At 40.7% G+C, this 21,843-nt stretch overlaps 1 protein-coding gene across 5 annotated transcripts in view; it reads left to right on the top strand.

Moving 5' to 3' along the window:
• The window catches only part of ranbp3b (RAN binding protein 3b), a 171,954-nt gene that overhangs the window by 127,462 nt on the left and 22,649 nt on the right, over positions 1–21,843 (top strand). For 4 of the 5 annotated variants that reach the window (XM_072244196.1, XM_072244198.1, XM_072244194.1 and 1 more), the window contains 4 exons: positions 608–751; positions 9,834–9,943; positions 20,973–21,057; positions 21,342–21,462. In XM_072244196.1, coding sequence (XP_072100297.1) covers positions 608–751; positions 9,834–9,943; positions 20,973–21,057; positions 21,342–21,462 — 460 coding nt within the window. The remainder of the gene's footprint in view (positions 1–607; positions 752–9,833; positions 9,944–20,972; positions 21,058–21,341; positions 21,463–21,843) is intronic. The other variant, XM_072244197.1, reaches the window with a different exon arrangement.

The following is a 21,843-nucleotide window of genomic DNA, read 5'->3' on the forward strand; positions in this document are numbered from 1 at the left end:
TAAGCCATCGAATTGCAGATATTTAAACAGGTCACTACCCTTCTTGAGCTGGAGTGTGAGTGAGAAGCAGTTTTGAAAGACCAAGTGTAGAGCAGGAGTATCCATAATTAGAAATTATAGCATTAATAGTGGGAGGAACCACAGCCAAGCCAATCCTGTCCTTGTCCGATGACCACAAATGCACTTTCTAGCAAGTCACTGGATAATGATCAGGAGTGGGAACTGTGGCTGATTTATTTTTTTCTCTCCTCCCTAGCCTAGGGGCACTAAGACCAATTGGAGAACCTGATGCAGCTAACTCAGGATAGACCAGGGATCGAACCTGTGATCACCTTTGCTTTATGGCTCAGTTCTGCACTGGGCACTAGTTTGGCAACTGAGCCATCGGTGGAACCATATCTTAAACTTTGGTATGCAACTGTTTGTGTGTTGAGGTTGACCAAATAAAGAAGATTGTAACATTCCTTTTTCTATTAAGTTCCGATTTATGTGTTTGTTAAATGTTTTCAGTCATACTAATGGTAAGAGTTTTGAAGTGATCATCCTTTCTGTTTGGTATGGTACCCTTTGAAAAATTTACTTAAAAATGGTCTCTCCACATTTCCAGGACAATACAAAATTAGCAGTCCCATCAGAGACCAGCTGTGAAGTAGATGACAAGAAAAAGGAGGAGGATAGCAAGGAGCAGCCTGAGCAGCTTGAGGAGCAGATGAACTTCGTATTTGGGGAAAATCTTCGAAACAGAGTGAAGGTTCATATTACAATGTTGAAACTTCTCCATGTGCTGTTCAATGACCTTTAGTATGGTCTTGCATGAACAGTTATTCTTTGGGTTAATTATCATCGAAGCAGTAACATTATCTGCTTTAAACTTTTAGTATTGCTTGATAGATAAAAGTAGTGACACAAGACTTGTATGAGTAATATCGTCTGATGCTGTACTGAGAGTCTAGTGGGAGCTTATTACATAGAAATAAAGCATCTCCTTTGTCTAAAGCATGAACTAAATAAGGGTGGAAAGAAATTAGAAAGGTAACAGTGAATAAAGAAAACATTACAAGGTGAAGATCATCTTGAAAAGTGATGCTAGACATAAATTGTGAAAAATGAAAGTTCAGGATAGCCCAAGAAATAAACTATGTTAAGAAAAGAAACATTCTGTGCGAGAATTCAATAGTGAAGGCTTATGAAAGTATTCTTGTTATATTGAATAAATCTGTGACTTTCTTCCATAAAGAAGGTGTATTAGCTGTAATAGAAGAGGTGAATGAGCTTATGTGGCATTGTAGAACAGATTTATTACTTGTTATCATTTCTTATTTTAAAGAAGTTTACTTTTCTTGGCCCTAAACTTATTCTGTGCTCTAATTATAAACTGAATAAAAACAGAAAATAAATAAAATATGGAGCTAACTTCTACCCAGTGAGGCGTTTGAGCCTGCTTGCTGGCAGGCAGTTTCACACTTTGGTTTGTTTCCACATTTAGATAATTTCTGTACTTGCTCATCATTTTTAAAAAATGAAAAGTCTTCTTTTCAATCAATGTGTATATATTTTTGAGGGATACAGGTGTTACTAGTAAGGGAAGCATTTATTGTACATCCCCAGTTGTCCATGAAAATGTAGTTGTTGGTATGCTACCATTTTGAACTACTCTATCTTTTTGAAGACAATACCTCTACAGTGCCTAGAATGTGGATCCAGCAACGGTAATGATGTAAAAATATATTTTCAAATCAGAATGGTGTGTAACTTGAAGGGGAACCTATAGGTAGTGTGTTTCTTTGCATCTGCTGTCTTAGTCCTCTTCAGTGGTAGAGGTTGCAGGTTTGGAGGAGTGCTGTTGAAGCAGCCTGTCCTGTCGTAGTGCTGCATACTCACTCTGTAACCATGATGTAGTTAAGTTTGTTAAAGGAATGTTGGCCCTGTGGGCTGTTTTGTCTTGGGTGGTATTAAGCTTCTCCAGGTGAATGGGAGTATACCATCGTGCTCTCTGAACTATACTACACGTGAGGGTTTGGGGGGGCTATGGGGTATCTGAAATCGAAAGGATACCCAGGCTAAACCTGTTCTTGTAGCCAAGGAATGTAGGTGGCTGACCCATTTAAGTTTATTGTCATTGATGGTCTCATTATGATGTTGACTTTGGTGCGGTGGGGGCTGGGGTTAGCAAATGCCGTTGAATATTAAGGGTAGGTGACTGTACTTTCCATTGAATTGAATTGACTTTATTTCTTACATCCTTCACATACACAAGGAGTAAAAATCTTTGTTACATCTCTGTCTAAATGTGCATTGTTGGACTTGGTCACTGCCTGGCAGACTGTCATGCATATGTTACTTGTAGCTTATGAACTAATGCCTAAATACTGTTTATGTCTTGCTACATGCAGGCGTAAATTGTTTCATTTCAGAAGAAGTGCAAATGGAATTGACTATTGTGAAGTCATCAACAAACATTAATGGAAGGAAAATCATTTAAGAAGCAGTTTAAGGTGGTTGGGCCTGGGACACTACTGGAGGAAATCCTTGGGACTAGGACGACTGACCTCCAAAAGCCACAACCACTTTTAATTGTGCAAAGTATGACTCCCAGCTATTGGATTGTTTTCTTCTTATATGCTCATTGACTTGAGCTTTTACTGGTGTTTCCTGATGCTACTCTTGGTCAAATGCTGTTTTGATGTCAAGGGTAGTTGCTCTTATTTCAACTCTATAGAGTTTTGCTTGTTCATTCATTTTTAGCCCAAGGTCTGTATGAGATCCAGAGCTGAGTGTTTTTTGCAAAATCTGAACTGGACACCAGCGAGCAGGTTATTTCTGGTCAAGTGTAGCTTGATAGCTCTGTTGATGGCACATTCCATTTCATGTATGATTGAGAGAGGTTAAAGATAATCTAATTGAACTTGTCTTGTTTTGTGAACAGAATATATGTCTGCAGTTTTCCACATAGTTGAATGGATGTCAGTATTGTAATCATATTGGAACAGTTTGTCTAAATGTGCAGATAGTTTTAAAGTACAGGTCTTCTGCACTGCAAATTTTCAGAACTGCCAATTGAACTCCAGATCAGATGCCATTCTGGCCCCACGGCCTGTAGCCAGTGCTATTATCTGTTTATTGATATTAGATGGAGTGGTATCGCATTGAATTGACTGAAGATTGATTTATTGAGCACACTTTTTTTTACTTACTGCATGAAGCAAATTGAACTCTTGATTGATATCCTGAACTAATCAGGAGACATAATTTGATCATTTACAAAGCTGCAGCAGCAGAAGCTCCAATTAAATTCTGTGTTGAATTCAGTGAAATGTTGACTTTCCTGAATAGTCATCTGAAAATGGATTTCAAATTCAGAATAAAATATATTCTTCTGCCTTTTAAAAAATTATTCATGTGCTGTTGTGACTATCCTTCATTATATCTTTAACTTCCAAGGTGACATTCTGAATGACTCAATTAGTGTCACTTCTGTCAAGAATATAATTATTTCATCTTCTAAAATGTAGTTACTCAAAAAGAAGAGTTTTTGATTAAAGCCAGGCACCACTTCTTTGCATTGCTAACATAGTTATTTTTTCGCAAAGGAAGGTTGATTGGCCTCTTTGAATATGTCATGCGAATAACTACTTAAAACACAAATCATTGGCTGAGCATTGTATAAGCACCTGCCAGTCAAAAGTCTGAAACATTCTTTAGTTTGCAGATAATTGGAACCTACTATGTGGAACAAAATTAGATTGTACAAACTTCCTATCTTCACATTAACACAAGGTGTAGCAAGTGATTCCCTGTCAATGTAACAATGGCAAACTTCTCTGTCTTTTCCTGATGAATGATTAATGATTACTCTGTCTGAACTACATTAAACAGACCCAGGCTGTTAAACTGGGCAACAGAATGTACACCTGTGAAAGCTTGTGTTTGAAGTGTAATATTCTGTATACTGCAGATAGGGTTGGTGAGATTTAGTACTTTAGTCCAACATCACCAAGCAGAGACCTGGTGGGATATTTAGATTCTGCATTGAAATATTGTAAATCATATAGTGACTAATCTCACAGGATGAAAATGAAGAAGCTGTAAAGTTACACACATAAAATTTTATTGCTGGTGAACGCAGCAGGCCAGGCAGCATCTATAGGAAGAGGTACAGTCAATGTTTCGGGCCGAAACCCTTCGTCAGGCCTGGCCTGCTGCGTTCACCAGCAATTTTTACTGTGTTGCTTGAAATTCCAGCATCTGCAGACTTCCTTGTGTGAAACTGTAAGATTATTTGGGATATTGAACAAAAGGATTAATTTCTGAATTATCAATAGTCATTGACTTTGAGAGACTAAGGGCTCGACTAATGTAGTTGATTTGTTTGATGAGTGCATAAAAGGAAATGACTGAACTGATAGTTTTTGCTGAAACAAATTTCTTAAACTATCATGATCCTTGATGTCAAAAGGTGAGTAATGATGCAACAGGTGATATATGAAGGTTATTAGTGAGGTTTAAAGATATCTAAGAACATGAATGAAGTACTTTCAAGCTGTTCCTATTTATCTTGGGAAGCACTGTAGAATCAACTCTGGGTAACTGCAAAATAGGTTGATACTTTATATGTTAACTTTATATGTCAGAAAGCAAGCACAGTTTTGCACTGATAAGAGCCCATGGAATTACAGGGGAGTTACTAGCATGGGTGGAGCATTGGCAGTTCTTTTGTACTGTGATTTTTTTAAATGTTTAAATGCTTTCTGATTCTTAACTTCTCACATTTGCTGATTCTTAACTTCTCACATTTGCTTTTAGTCTGTATATTTCCTGTGTCTTTCATTTGACTCTCAAATCCTCTTATGACTTGAGAGCAGATAATTACTTTCCTAGTACATAAAGCAAAACATGGTAAAGTAAGTAGGAAGTTATTCTTGTTTGTAATCTTACTTGATATGATTCTGTGGGGTCTTGACAGCCTGAATAGGTTCTCCGGGCCTGTGCAAGCGAACTAGTTGGAGTGTTTGCTGACATCTTCAACTGCTACTTGCTTCAGTCTAAGATCCCCTCGTGTTTTAAGAAGGCAACGATAATCCCAGTGCTGAAGAAGAGCAAGGTGGCATGCCTGAATGACTATCGACCTGTGGCTCTGACATCAATTGCTATGAAGTGCCTCGAGAGATTGGTTATGGCGCACATCAGCCACAGCCTATGGGTCAACCTCAACGCTTTGCAGTTCGCCTACCGGAGCAACAGGTCAACGGCAGATGCCATCTCTCTGGCACTACATTCCTCCTTAGAACACCTGGAGAATAAAGACGCATACGTAAGGCTCCTTTTCATTGACTACAGCTCTGCCTTTAATACCATCATTCCAAATAAACTGATTCCTAAGCTCCGGAACCTGGGCCTTAGCATTCAGATCTGCAGCTGGATCTTCAACTTCCTCACAGACAGGCCCCAGGCTGTAAAAATAGGGGACAAACTCTCCTGTACAATCACTCTGAGTACCGGTGCCCCACAAGGCTGTGTACTCAGCCCCCGGCTATACTGTACACCCATGATTGTATAGCCAAGTTTCCATCAAACTCAATATATAGGTTTGCTGATGACACAACAATTGTAGGCCGTATCTCGGGTAATGATGAGTTTGAGTACAGAGAGGAAATCAAGAACCTGGTGGCATGGTGCAAAGACAATAACCTATCCCTCAACGTCAGCAAGACGAAGGAATTGGTTGTTGACTTCAGAAGGAGTAGTGGACCGCACCACCCAATTTACATCAGTGGTGCGCAAGTGGAACAGGTCAAAAGGTTTAAGTTTCTCGGGGTCAATATCACAAATGACCTGACTTGGTCCAATCAAGTAGAGTTCACCGCCAAGAAGGCCCACCAGCGCCTTTACTTCCTGAGAAAACTAAAGGAATTTGGCCTGTCCCCTAAAACCCTCACTAATTTTTATAGATGCACCGTAGAAAGCATTCTTCGGGTGCATCACAACCTGGTATGGAAGTTGTCCTGTCCAAGACCGAAAGAAGCTGCAGAAGATCGTGAACACAGCACAGCACATCACACAAACCAATCTTCCATCCTTGGACTCACTTTACACCGCACGCTGTCGGAAGCAGTGCTGCCAGGATAATCAAGGATATGACCCACCCAGCCAACACACTTTCCATCCCTCTTCCCTCTGGGAGAAGGCTCAGGAGCTTGAAGACTCGTATGGCCGGATTTGGGAACAGCTTCTTTCCAACTGTGATAAGACTGCTGAACGGGTCCTGATCCGGGCCGTATCCTCCAAATATCCGGACCTGCCTCTCAGTTTTTTTTGTACTACCTTACTTTCCATTTTTCTATTTTCTATTTATGATTTATAATTTAAATTTTCAATATTTACTAATTTCTACTGTTTAATGTTTGTAATCCAGGGAGTGGGAAGCGCAGAATCAAATATTGCTGTGATGCTTGTACGTTCTAGGATCAATTGTTTGGCGACAATAAAGTATAAGTATATATGTAGAATGTTTCCTTTTGTAGGAGAATCTAGAATAGTGGTCGCCAACCAGTCAATCGCGATCAACCGGTCGATCTTTGAGACTTTCCTTGTAGATCCTGAAAAAAAAGAAAAATAAATACACAGATACATTATGCCTGATAAACCTTTCGATGCAAAAGCAGATTTTACTCCTAGAGTGCATATGTGAGTCGTTTTTAACCCACACTTAGTTGCTTTCTCTGGTTATTATGTTTCTCCTTTTCCACTGCTTTTCATGACTGAACTGAAGTTTGATCAACGTTAATCGGTTTTGACTCTATTATGCTGCTATTTATATTACGTCAGTTATGCAAAAGCTTGATCAGTTGTATTGCTTTCTTTCTTTCAAATTTTCTGCCTTTGATAGCGTGAATTCATGTTTAGCATTTCAGATAGTGTGCTAGTAATTAGCATTAATTTTTACTGAAAAGTTAGTGCCTCTCTCTCCCTTGATTTAGCTGTTGTATTTTTTCAGCGTAACTTGTGCTGCATCAAAGTGACCAATTAGATTAGATAAGGGTACAGACTGTCGTAAACATCAATATACGGCACTCACTGGTGATATCCTGCAAGGTCGCTAGCTAGCATGGTGGAGGCTCCACGAAAGAAGGCAAACACGTACAAATTCCATCCAGAATAGGAAGAGGAATTTCTGTTTACCTTGGTGGAAGACAAGTGTGTATGTATGTTGTGCCACCAAACACAAGCACTGACTAAAAGAGGGAATCTGGAGTGGCACCACAACACCAACCACCAGAAATTTAAAGACACCTACCCCCCCAAATAGAGTGCAATCCGTGCCACAAAAGTTGAGGAGCTGAACTTGGGGTTGAAGGCCCAGCAATCGTTTTTCACAAAACGTGCTGCTCAAAATAAGGATCAACAAGTGTTAAAGGACTAGTCACTCTGTGAATATTTCTCACTACAGTTTGATGAATATCTGGATGTAATGTAAACAGCTCAGCTAGTTGTATTTGTCAGAATGGCTTTCCAGGATTTTACAACAAAGGAGGACTTCCTCACTCTTTTGCAATTGAAGGAGAGAACGAGAGGTGAGGATATTTACAATGAGTTCAAAAAAATACGTCCGTGAAAATAACATCCCCATTCATAAACTGGTGGCAATTACTACTGATGGGGCCCCAGCAATGCGCGGTGTGAGCGTTGGTTTTATAGCACTGTGCTGTAATGACCCTGATTTTCCCAGCTTCCTGGATTATCACTGTGTGATTCATCAGCAGGCCTTGGCTGAGAAGGTCGTGGACGTTTCTCACGTAATGACACTGGTGGTCAAACTGATAACCTTGATTCGAGCAAAAGCACTTCAGCACCGCGTATTCAAGGTGTTATTGGATGAGCTCGATGCCGCTTACCGAGACATACTTCTTCATGCTGATGTTTGGTGGTTGAGTCGCGGCAAAGTGCTGCAACCATTTGTTGACTTGCTGCCTGAGGTAAAGACTTTTCTCAACAAGAAACAAGGAGCACAAGGAACTGTCAGATGATGCGTAGCTACTGGATTTAGGATTTCTGACAGACCTAACGGCAAAATTAAATGCACTTTACAACGAGCTCGTGGGAAAAGACCGACACCTGCCTCACATGATAAGCGCAGTAGGTGCGTTTAAGGCCAAGTTCGGTATTTGGATTTCAGATTTAAAGAACAGGAGGCTGACACACTTTCCCAACTTGGAGAAAATGTTAGAGGCCATCAAGGAAAAAATGCTTTTCACCCTGAGCAGTACTGTGCTTACCTAGACAAACTGGCATTAGAGTTCGATCGGCGTTTTGGGGAGGGAGTTAAATGTCATGAAAGATATTGCTGCATTTATTTCAAACTCATTTCTGCTGATCAATATAGAACAAATAGCAGCCAAATTCCAGCAAGTATCTGGTGTGCCAAGTGACATTGAAATGGGAACAATTGATTGCAAAATGACATGGATCAAGGGACGGTGACTTTTGGGGGCTTGTCAGCAGGGAGAAGTTTCCTCATCTCACCACATGTGCACTAAAAGTCAGTGCCTACTTCAGGTCGACTTGTCTGTGTGAAATTGCATTTTCACAGATGAAAATTATTAAATCTAAGTACAGGAGCTGTCTTACTGACAGATACCTCACAGGCTGGCTGTCTGTAGTTGTGACTCAAATTTCAGGGAACTAGCAGAAAGTATTCAGCCCAAGTCATCACATTGAGTGCAACAGTCAATTTTTATTCATTTATTTTTCGTGTTGAAATAAAATTAAATGATGAAACTTTAGATTTAAAAGTATGAAGTATTGTAATATTCTTAAAGAAAGACAGCTATGGCCTGTTTGATATGCTAGTTGCGGTGTTCTCTTGGTTGAATTAATTTGAAAGTTTGACAAAAGCATTTTATGTAATTCAAATAGGTTTGTATAATTAGCCCAAATAAAAGGCGTTAAGTTGGAAGTACAATATGAGCTGTTTTTTCTCTAAACAATTTAGTATGTCGATCTTCCCTTTCACTAAGGCTAAGGTAGGGGATCTTGGGCTTAAAAAGGTTGGCGACCTCTAATCTAGAAGATTGTTTTCTACATGGAGACATTGTCTTTGACTTTGTTGTCTGATAGAGGTAAATAGATTCTAGATAAACATTGAGAAGAAGGGTTATTAGATTCTGCAGGAATGCTTATTTAAGACTGCATTCAGATCAACTTTGATCTCATTGAATGGCAGAGCCGGCTATAAAGCTAATCATTGTGTTCATATGTTCTTTGAAGAAATTTAGTGATGATTCAAGTTTTTTCTGATGAACTGGGCTAACAGTCTTGTAATTGTCAACTTATTTATTCCAGTAAGACATTTTTATACTAGATGATTTTTATTAGAAACTGTTTGTTCTAAGTGTATTCAAATTACATAAAATGTATAGCTACTTACCTCAAGTCTATGTCCCATACTTCTGCCTATGTGCACGTTCTTCATCTGTTTATTATGTGAGAAGTTTCATTGAAAGAATCAGTAATGAAAATCGTGTTGGGAAGGTGGAGTGATTTAAGAAAGATGAGTTTGTTTGTATTTTTGCTCTTAAGTTATTTGCTCTTGCTATAAATGATTCATAGAATATAATAGTCATAAATTTTGCACATTAAGCCATAAACTTTTTCCAAAGCCTCCATATCATAAAAAGGAAAATAAGAATTGAATATTTTTGTAATTTTGCATCCACAATTTGCCACAGCAAGAGCTGGGTAATTGCAATTATTAGGGAATTCTATTGTAGATTTCTATCTATAAGGTGTTGTGCTTCAGATTGTGCATACATTTTTGTATTTGTGATCTATTGCAGATTGTGGAAGGCAGTGACATCTCAAGTGATATGAAGGAAAGTTCAATGGATGGAGAAGCATTGCCAGCAACCAACTACTTTCTCCAGTACATAAAGCAAAATACTGCAAAGTAAGTGTTTTAATTAATTCTTTCACTTCAGTTCTGAGATAGTTGACGAGGCCAATATGAATTTACAGATTCTACCACAGGAGGGACAGATGGGTTCTGATAAAGTGTGTATGTATGTAGCATGGGAGATAATGGAAAGAGTGCACTTTTCACTGGAATATCTTGTGCTTCTGACAAAGAGACTAGGTTTTCAGTTCTATCTTGCTTGCTCCTCCACTCTGATCAATTATGGGCCCGAAAATTCTCGTGAGTCACTGATGCTGTGCTTTATTCCAAAGAACTTCAATGAAGCATTTTCTCTTTCCTCTGATAATCTCTTGCCATGGCAAAACTTGAAGTAGGTTGCTTACTTTGGAAATCTGGTGTGCCCTACCTATTGGAGCTGGCTGACTGCAGTTCTGATGGTCAGTACTGGAGGTCTTGCTCTGGGAGAAGATGCTGATGTTAGTTGATTTGCTCTGCCAGTGGATTTAGGAGACTTTGTGGAGGAGCATTGGCAATATTTTTCCAGAGGCACTCAGGAAGCTGAGGATCTCTGTACCCAGAAGACCATGGACTTTTCCTTTGTTGAGATTTTGAATTTTGAATACTCTTCCCCAGGCAGCCAGTTGCTATGCTGTTGTTCTGGTAGTGGTATTCAATTTTAATTGTCAACATCATCCTTCACGGAGAGGTGGCTTCTGTGGTATGCAGAGACTACATTTTACAGCTACTCATTGCGTATCATCATAAGAAAGAGGTCGTGCCTTGGGGGCAGGTTGGTTGAGTTCCCACGTCTTGCAGATATTTACTGTATTTGTGTGAACAAAATAGTTATGACTTGGAACTTGTATCCTGCTTGCAGCTATCGCCCAGGTGCTGTATCTCAGTAATGGAGATTGGAGTGTCCTTTACTTTGGAGTGGTTGCAATATAGGTTGAACAAATTTCTTTTGTCCTATAGTTTAGCAAAGCCGCTGCGGGACCTTGTTAGAGATGAGGAACAAGAATGCAGTGAAAAAGTGTTGGAGCAGAAGCCCTGTCAGCCTTATCCCCTTGTTTGCTTTAGGATCAGGTCTGTTGTCCACTTGTGGTTTTGAATATTGAGTGCACATATTAAATATAGAATTGAAACTCATTTCTGAAGGTGGCCATATTTGAGAGTGACCATGTACATTCTGATGATTGAAAGAATCAAATATTTTTTGTAACATTGGTAAAGGTTGTGTACTGTGATTGAGGCTGCATAATGCAAAGAAAACAGCAAAATATCTTGATCTTAAGAATATATGCAGAATCCACTGTAGTTCATGATTTTCCAAGTGTACTGAAGAGAAGTTGGAATGAATGGTGTGCTTGACAATTCTACTAACTGTAGCCCTTTTGGGAATTGCTGCCAAACCATAGATACTCTTATTTAGGACTGTGAACTAGATGTTGTCAACATATTTTGTAAGATTTGCTTGTCAGTGACATTGGCAGTAATCGGTAAATATATTTGTGCAATGTAACAGTGCTGCGAGTAACATGTTACTGCTTGACCTTGCCACATCATTACTGTACTGTTTCAAAGTCCTAAATATATAAAGTTTCTTCCTAGTAACTGCATCTATATTCTGTAGTGTTCCTACTGTAGACCTCAAATCTATTGTCATTTCATAGCTACCTTTAATTGTAAGCAAACTTGTACTGGAAGTTTAATCTTAAATCTTCTACTTCTATTTAATAATTTAAACAACAACCTTGTTAAAGTTCGAAGTAAATTTATTTTCAAGGACATGTATGTCACCATATACAACCCTAAGATTCATTTCTTTCAGGCATACTTAATAAATCCATAATAGAATCAATGAAAGATCGCACCAACTTGGGCATTCAAACAGTATGCAAAAGGCAGGCAGGGCTTAAAATTCTTGGATCATCGGGATCTACTTTAGGGGAAGTATGACTTATACAAAAACGATGGGTTACACCTGAGATCTAAGGGTACTAATATCCTGGCAAGATTGTTTTTATATAGCTGTGAGGGAGGGTTTAAACTAAGTTGGCAGGGGGAAGGAAACCAGGGTGTTAGGGTCGGGGAAGAGGAAAATAGAAATAAGTCAAAGATACTGTGCTGAAGAGATGGCAAGAAGGACAGGCAGGTGAATGGACAGGATAATTTGCTGTGCGATAGAAATATAGCAAAATCGGTAACAGATACTGATCTAAATGTACTGTACTTAAATGCACGCAGCACTAGAAATAAAGTGGATGACCTTGTTGTACAGCTACAGGTTGAAAGATATGACATTGTGGCCATCACCGAGTCATGGCTAAATGATGGACGTGATTGGGAGCTGAATGTCCAAGGATACACAGTGTATAGGAAAGATAGGAAGGTAGGTAAAGGGGGTGGCGTGGCCCTGATGGTAAGCAACGATATCAAATCACTAGAAAGAAGGGACATAGGATCAGAAGAGGTAGAATCCTTATGGGTCGAGTTAAGAAATGGCAAGGGTAGAAAGACACTAATAGCAGTTATATACAGGCCTCTAAACAGCAGCCAGGATGTGGACTGCAAGTTACAGCTGGAAATAGAAAAAGCATGTCAGAAGGAAAATGTCAAGATAATTATGGGGGGTTTTAATATGAAAGTGGATTGGGAAAGTCAGGAAGGTACCGGATCTCAGGAGAGGGAGTTTGTAGAATGCCTACAGGATGGCTTTTTGGAGCAGCTTGTCCATAAGCCCACCAGGGGATCGGCTGTTTTGGATTGGGTGCTGTGTAATGAACCTGAGGCCATTAAGGAGCTGGAGGTAATGGAACCCCTTGGAAGTAGTGATCATAATATGATTGAGTTCAGTTTCAAATTTGAAAAGGAGAAGCTGGTATCAGGTGTATTGATATTTCAGTGGAACAAAGGAAATTACAGTGGTATGAGAGAGGAACTGGCCCAAGTAGATTGGAAAAGTAAGCTTAGATGGAGGGATGGTAGAGCAGAATTGGATGAAATTCCTACAAGAAATAAGGAAGGTGCAGGAAAAATATATTCCAAAAAAAAAAAAGAAAATCATGAATGGAAAAATGGCACAAATATGGCTAACGAAAGAGGTTAAGGCTAAAATAAAAGCAAAAGAGACAGTGTACAAGGGAGTAAAAATTAGTGGGAAAACTGAGGTGAGGACTGGACGACTTAAAAACTTACAGAAGGAAACTAAGAAAGTCATTAGGAAAGAGAAGATGAATTATGAAAGGAAGTTTGCAATTAACATAAAAAAGGATATGAAGAGTTTTTTTAAATATATGAAGAGTAAAAGAGTGACACGGGTAGATATAGGACCGATTGAAATGATGCTGGAGAAATGATAATGGGTAACAAAGAGATGGCAGAGGAACTAAATGAGTATTTTGCATCAGCCTTCACAGTAGAAGACATTAGCAACATATCTGATAGCCAGAGGTCTCAGGGAATAGAATTAGATGCAGTCAAGATTACTAGAGAGGAAGTGCTTGGGAAGCTAAATGGACTAAGAATAGATAAGTCTCCCGGACTGGATGAGGTGCACCCACAGGTTCTGAAGGAGGTGGCTTTGGAGATTGTGGAGGCATTGGAAATGATCTTCCAGGAATCAATAGACTGTGGCATGGTTCTGGAGAACTGGAAGGTTGCAAATGTAGTTCTGCTGTATAAGAAAGGAGGGAGGCAGCAAAAAGAAAATTACAGACCTATTAGTCTGACATCGGTAGTTGGAAAGTTATTGTTGATCCTCAAGGACGAGGTTATGAAACACCTCGAGGTGCATGACAAGCTAGGCCCAAGCCAGCATGGTTTCATGAAGGGAAGATCCTGCCTCACCAATCTATTGGAATTTTTTGAGGTAATCTCAAATAAGATTGATAAGGGAGAGGCTGTGGATGTGTATTTGGATTTTCAAAAGGCCTTCGATAAGGTGCTGCATAAGAGGCTGCTTAATAAGATGAGAGCTCATGGAACTACAGGAAAAATATTGAAATGGGTGGAGCATTAGCTGATAGGCGGAAAGCAAAGGGTGGGAATAAAGGGATCCTATTCTGATTGGTTGCCGGTTACTAGTGGTGTTCCGCAGGGGTCAGTGTTGGGGCCACTTCTTTTTACAATGTATATCAATGATTTAGATTATGGATTAAATGGTTTTATGGCTAAGTTTGCGGATGACACCAGGATAGGTGGAGGAGCAGGAAGGTTTGAAGAAATGGATAGGTTGTAGAGAGACTTGGTCAGTTTAGGAGAGTGGGCAAAGAAATAGCAGATGAGATACAATGTTGAGAAATGTACGGTTGTACATTTTGGAAGAAGAAATAATTGGGCAGATTATTATTTAGATGGGGAGAAAATTAAAAAATTGGAAGTACAAAGGGACTTGAGGGTCCTCGTGCAGGATACCCTAAAGGTTAACCACCAGGTTGGATCGGCAGTAAGGAAAGCGAATGCTATGTTGGCATTCATTTCAAGAGGAATAGTGTATAAGAGTAAGGAGGTGTTGATGAGGTTCTATGGGGCACTGGTGAGACCTCATTTGGAATACTGTGTGCAGGTTTGGGCCCCCTATCTTAGAAGGGATGTTCTGATGTTGGAGAGAGTTCAGAGAAGGTTTACAAGGATGATTCCTGGAATGCAGGGGTTAACATATGAGGAGCGTTGGTTGGCTCTTGGACTGTATTCATTAGGGTATAGAATAATGAGAGGGGATCTCATAGAAACATTTCGAATGTTGAAAGAGTTGGACACAGTAGATGTGGAAAGGCTGTTTCCCTTGGTGGGTCAGTCCAGGACAAGAGGCCACAGTCTTAGAATTAGAAGGTACCCATTTAAAACAGATGAGAAATTGTTTTAGCCAGAGGGTCGTGGATTTATGGAATTCGTTGCCACATACAGCTGTGGAGGCCCGATCATTGAGGGTGTTTAAGGAGGAGATTGATAGGTATCTAATTAGTCAGGGTATCAAGGGATATGGGGAAAAAGCCAGAAATTGGAACTAGATGGGAGAATAGTTTAGCTCATGGTGGAGTGGCGGAGCAGACTCGATGGGCCAAATGGCCTACTTCTGCTCCTTTGTCTTGTGATCTTGTGACAACAAACTGCAAATACAAAAAGAAAGAAAGAATCCCTGAAAGTGAGTCCTTAGGTTGTGGGAACATCTCAATGATGGGGCAAGTGAAGGTAAGTGAAGCTATCCCCATTGGTTCAAGAGCCTGATGGGTAATAACTGTTCCTGAACCTCCTGTATGTTCTTCCTGATGGCAGCAGCGAGACGAGGGCATGTCCTAGGTGGTGGGGGCCCCTGATGGTGGATGCTGCTTTCCTGCGACAATGCTTTGTGCAGTTGTGTTGTATATGGGGGAGACCTATACCCATGATGAACTGGGCGATATTCACTATTTTTTGCAACACACATCAAAGTTGCTGGTGAACGCAGCAGGCCAGGCAGCATCTGTAGGAAGAGGTGCAGTCGACGTTTCAGGCCGAGACCCTTCGTCAGGACTAACTGAAGGAAGAGTGAGTAAGGGATTTGAAAGTTGGAGGGGGAGGGGGAGATCCAAAATGATAGGAGAAGACAGGAGGGGGAGGGATGGAGCCAAGAGCTGGACAGGTGATTGGCAAAAGGGGATACGAGAGGATCATGGGACAGGAGGTCCGGGAAGAAAGACAAGTGGGGGGGAACCCAGAGGATGGGCAAGAAGTATATTCAGAGGGACAGAGGGAGAAAAGGGAGAGTGAGAGAAAGAATGTGTGCATAAAAATAAGTAACAGATGGGGTACGAGGGTGAGGTGGGGCCTAGCAGAAGTTAGAGAAGTCGATGTTCATGCCATCAGGTTGGAGGCTACCCAGACGGAATATAAGGTGTTGTTCCTCCAACCTGAGTGTGGCTTCATCTTTACAGTAGAGGAGGCCGTGGATAGACATATCAGAATGGGAATGGGATGTGGAACGAAAATGTGTGGCCACTGGGAGATCCTGCTTTCTCTGGCGGACAGAGCGTAGATGTTCAGCAAAGCGGTCTCCCAGTCTGCGTCGGGTCTCGCCAATATATAAAAGGCCACATCGGGAGCACCGGACGCAGTATATCACCCCAGTCGACTCACAGGTGAAGTGTTGCTCTTGGCTCCATCCCTCCCCCTCCTGTCTTCTCCTATCATTTTGGATCTCCCCCTCCCCCTCCAACTTTCAAATCCCTTACTCACTCTTCCTTCAGTTAGTCCTGACGAAGGGTCTCGGCCTGAAACGTCGACTGCACCTCTTCCTAGAGATGCTGCCTGGCCTGCTGCGTTCACCAGCAACTTTGATGTGTGTTGCTTGAATTTCCAGCATCTGCAGAGTTCCTGCTGTTCACTATTTTTTGTAGGATTTTCCATTCAAAGACATTTGTTTTTCCATATCAGGCTCTGATGCAGCCAGTCAATGTACTTTCCACTATGCATGTGTAGAAGTTTGTGCTTTCTTTGTCAATGCAATTATGTGCCGGGCCCAGGACAGGTCCTCTGGAAATAATAACATAGAGGAATTTAAAGTTGCTGACCCTATCCACCTCAGATCCTCCGATGAGGAATGGCTCATGGAGCTCTGGTTTCCCCTTTCTGAAGTCAATAAGTAGCTCCTTTGTATTGGTGACATTGAGTGAAAGGTTGTTGTTAAAGAATCTGGCACCACTCAGCCAGATTTACACCCTCCTTCCTATATGCTGATTTGTCACCACCTTTTATTCTGCCTACAACAATAGTGTCGTCAGCAAACTTGAATATAGCGTTGGAACTGTGCTTCGCCACACAGTCATAAGTGTAAAGCGAGTACAGCAGGGGGCTAAGCATACAGCCTTGTGGTGCACCTTTACTGATGGAGATCATGGAGGGGATGTTGTCAATCCAAACTGGGTTCTGCAAGAGAGGAAATCGAGGATCCAATTGCACAAAGAGGTATTGAGGCTAAGTTCTTGAAGCTTATTGATTAGTTTTGAGGGCATGATGGTATTCAATGTTGAGCTGTAGTCGAGAAAGAGCATCCTGATATATGCATCTTTGCTGTCCAGATGTTCCAGGGTTGAGTGAAGAGCCAGTGAGGTACATAAGCTGTGGACCAAAAGGGAAATTGGAGCAGATCCAAATTGGTTCTCAGGCAGGAGTTGATGTGTTTCATCACCGACCACTCAAAACACTTCATCACTCTGGATGTAATTGCTACTGAACGATTGTCATTAAGGCAGGTTACCATATTCTTCTTAGGCATTGTATAATTGAAACCTACTTGAAGCAGGTCGGTAACTCAGACTGCCAAAGCAGGAGGTTAAAGATCTCAGTGAACTTTCCCGCCAGTTGATCAGCCCAGATCTTTAGGACTTGCCAAAGAACTCCATCTGGGTCGGATGCTTGTCACTCACGGGTTCACCCTTCCGAAGGCTGCTTGCAATTGGCCTGAGAGATTGAGATCTGAGGATCATCAGGGGCTGTAGGAGTTCATGTTTTCCTCCATGTTTTGATGGTCAGAGTGAACATAGAAGGCATTGAGCTCATCTGGAAGCGAAGCCCTGTTGTTGCCTATGACACGATCTAAATTTATGAGGTGATAGTACTCAAACCCTGCCACAACTGTCGAGCATTCTTCGTAGATTCAAGTTTAGTTCAGAATTGGTGCTTTGCTCATGAGGTGGCTCTCCAGAGATTGTACCTGGACCTCTTGTAACTTTCTTGGTCAGCAGACTTGACTGTCTCTGATCTGTCCCTCAGAAGGTTGCAGATCTCATGGTTCATCCATGCTTCTAGTTGGGGAAGACTGAATGATTTTGTGGGGTCACACTCGTCTACAACTGTTTAGTAAAGTCTGTGATTACCATGGAGTATTCATTCAATCCACGGACGAGTCCTTGGAGACAGCCCAGGCCACTTACTCAAAGTAATTCCATAGCCACTCCTCTGCCTCTTTGTTGTACTAATCTCTGGAGCTTTGCTCCTTAGCCTCTGCCTGTGTGCAGGTAGGAGCAAGAGAGTCAAGTGACCAGATTTGCTGAAATACAATCTGGGCATAAATCAGTAGGTATTCCTTATCTTAGTATAACAGTGGTCTAGTGTATTGGGAGCTCTGGTGCTACAGGTTATATGCTAATGGTAATTGGGCAGCATTTTCTCCAAACAAGCGTGGTTAAAGGCCCCATCTATGATTTGAAGTGCTTCAGTATGGACTGTTTGGAGACAGCATCATGCAGGATCTCATGCTCCTGATTATAGTCAGCCAATAATGGTATGTAAACTGTGGTCAGGATTATGGAGGGGAACTCCCTTGGTAAAGAGAATGGATGGCATTTGACCATTAAACATTCAAGGTCGGAAGAATACAAGTTCGACAAAAGTTCCACATTAAGCACTACTGAGAATTTATCATGAAGCACACTACTCCACCTTTTACCTTTGGTCTATCTGGTGAATTGAGTAGCCTGCGTTGTATCTGCCATGCTGGGAGTAAGCCATGTTTTGTTCAAATACTGAACACAATTACCTCTCAGTTCCCTCTGATACAGCATTTTTGCCCTCAGGTCCTCAATTTTATTCTCTAGCGACTCCACATTTGTTAACAAAATGTTGAGTAGTGGGTTCTTGTTCCTCTGTGCTTCAGCCTAGCTTGGAGTCTCCCCCACCACCCATAAGACCATAAGATATAGGAGCAGAAGTAGGCCATTTTGCCTATCGAGTCTGCTCCACCATTCAATCATGGGCTGATCCAATTCTTCCAGTCATCCCCACTCCCCTGCCTTCTCCCCATACCCTTTGATGCCTTGGCTAATCAAGAACCTATCTATCTCTGCCTTAAATGCACTCAGTGACTTGGCTTCCACAGCTGCTCGTGGCAACAAATTCCACAGATTTACCACCCTCTGACTAAAGTAATTTCTCCACATCTCTGTTCTAAATGGACGTCCTCCAATCCTGAAGTTGTGCCCTCTTGTCCTAGGCTCCCTTACCATGGGAAATAACTTTGCCATTGCTAATCTATTTTAACATTTGGAATATTTCTATGAGATCCCCCCTCATTCTGCTGAACTCCAGGGAATACAACCCAAGAGCTGCCAGACTTTCCTCATATGATAACCCTTTCATTCCTGGAATCATTCTCGTGAATCTTCTCTGAACCCTCTCCAATCTCAGTATATCCTTTCTAAAATCAGGAGCCCTAAACTGCACACAATACTCCAAGTGTGTCTCACGAGTGCCTTATAGAGCCTCAACATCACATCCCTGCCCTTATATTCTATAACTCTAGAAATGAATGCCAACATTGCATTCACTTTCTTCACCACTGACTCAACCTGGAGGTTAACCTTTAGGGTATCCTACACAAGGACTCCCAATTTCCTTTGCATCTCTGCATTTTGAATTCTCTCACCATCTAAATAATAGTCTGCCCGTTTATTTCTTCCACTAAAGTGCATGACCATATACTTTCCAACATTGTATTTCATTTGCCACTTCTTTGCCCATTCCCCTAAACTATTTAAGTTTCCCTGCAGGCTCTCTGTTTCCTCAACACTGCCTACTCCTCCACCTGTCTTTGTATCATCGGCAAATTTAGCCACAAATCCATTAATACCATAGTCCAAGTCATTGACATACATCGTAAAAAGCAGTGGTCCCAACACACCCCTGTAGAACTCCACTGGTAACCGGCAGCCAGCCGGAATAGGATCCCATTATTTCCACACTCTGTTTTCTGCCGAGCAGCCAAAGCTCCACCCATGTTAGTAGCTTCCCTGTAATTCCATGAGCTCTTATCTTGTTAAGCAGCCTCATGTGCGGCATCTTGTCAAAGGCCTTCTGAGAATCCAAGTACGTCACATCTACTGTATCTCTTTTGTCTACCCTGCTTGTAATTTCCTCAATAAATTGTAGTAGGTTAGTCAGACAGGATTTTCCTTTCAGGAAACCATGCTGGTTTTGGCCTATCTTGTCATGTGCCTCCAGGTATTCCATAATCTCATCCCTAACAATCGATTCCAACAACTTCCCAACCACTGATGTCAGGCTAACAGGTCTATAATTTTCCTTTCTGCTGCCTACCATCCTTCTTAAATAGAGGAGTAACATTTGCAATTTTCCAGTCATCAGGTACAATGGCAGAATCTATCACTTTTTGAAAGAAAAGAACCTTTGTCTGCTTCAAGGTGCAGTAACCTGCTTGGTCCGCTGAATCCTTCAGAAGGTCGTGAAATCTGTAGATCATTAAGTTGATTTCAAAGTACGTTGCTTAAAGGGAAATTACATGCTGCAGATTTCACTGAGACTTAATTCAAAAGAGGTATATTTAGAAGTATTATACGTATCCTACAGAATGTTATCATGGTTCACTAGCACTATCTTGCCACACCATATGAATAACGAGGTACACAAATGAATAATTACAGGTGTTAAACAGTAGCTTCTCAACTGGGCACAAATGTGGCTCTGTCTGTGTTGCTTTTAACATGAACATCCATTGAAATCCTGACAACTATTTTACTGTGGTTCATTATTTCATATTGGTCAAGAATTTAAAGCATCCACTGTTCTTTTCTGTCTTTGCAAGTAGTAAATTAAATCAGTCTAAAAACATCCAAAAAATAATAAAGATGAGAAAAGGTATTCAGCTTATCAATTCTTTGAAGATAAAGGGCTCTGAAGTTTGATAACCTTTCCTCGCATTATTCAGGGATAAGCCCCTTGGGCCTTTCCCTATACCATTTCCGAGGTTGAGAAATATCTTTTATGACATGACTAAAACTTGATATGGTTTTAGCAGAACATTATCTATGACAATCTGAAAGGTGACTTCGTATTAAAGCTCAAATGTCTCTATTTTTTGTGGATTGCTGAACTTTCTAAGTGCTAAGATCCACTATCACTTCCAATTCACTTTCAGGTTTTTAATGAACAGTTCCATCACCATTTGTTCAATGTATCCGTTCTTTCAATGTTCTATACTTCTGTCATTTCACATTGTGTTGCATTACCATTTTTCTGCCTAATAGCATAAGTGTTCTTTTGTTTATTTTTTTTCACCCTGCTCTAGTCTTTTGGACTCCGGAGAAAATGCAGAGAGTAATACAAAAAGTGCCAAGTTTGTGTTTGGAGAGAACATGAGTGAAAGGGTAGTGGTAAGTGTACAAAATTGATTACCTTGTTCAAGATCTAATGTCTCTTTCCTTCACTTTTATTGTACAGTGATTGCCATTATAATGTGTTCGATAAGTGCAGGAGCAGTGCAATGCACATGTTTATTCTGAATATTTTGAAGTATTTTTTATAGTTGGATATGATATTACTTAGGTGACCTTTTGTAGGGATTTCTATATCTAAATATAACATAGTGAAGTAGAAATACAGGGAATTGATCAGTCTTGTATATGGATTGTTAAGTATAAGGGAATTACCTTTGCAGAGTTTGCCACGGTCAGGTGATGTGTGCAGTGAAATCAACAGTGATCAGCTCTTTGGAGAAAATGCAGCTACTCCATCAGGATCTGCATCTGAACCCTCACAGGAAACTACACCAGAGAAAGGTAGTAATGGTTTTGCAAACATGGAACTAATTTTCTGTGTGTGATAGTTTTAATGGTTTCGTATTTGAAATGGATTCATCTTCTTCATATGAATGATCATTTTACTGAAAATGTATTGTTCTATCATAGAACACAACGGTACAGTATATGAGTGGGCCCTTCAGCTCACCAAATCTACACTGACAAAGATCTAACTAATCCTGTCTGCCAGCACATAGTCCACATTCCTGTATTCATTGACTGTTCAAATATCTGTCTAAATGCCTCTTAAATTTTGTTATCATGTCTGCTTCTACTACCTCTCCTGGCAGCATAATTCAAAGCACTTGCTGCTGTTGTGTTGAAAAACAGATTTCACCTTGCACATCTCCTTTAAACTTT

This window comes from Mobula birostris, chromosome 26, assembly GCF_030028105.1.
Source record: "Mobula birostris isolate sMobBir1 chromosome 26, sMobBir1.hap1, whole genome shotgun sequence".
Classification (NCBI taxonomy): Eukaryota; Metazoa; Chordata; class Chondrichthyes; order Myliobatiformes; family Myliobatidae; genus Mobula; species Mobula birostris.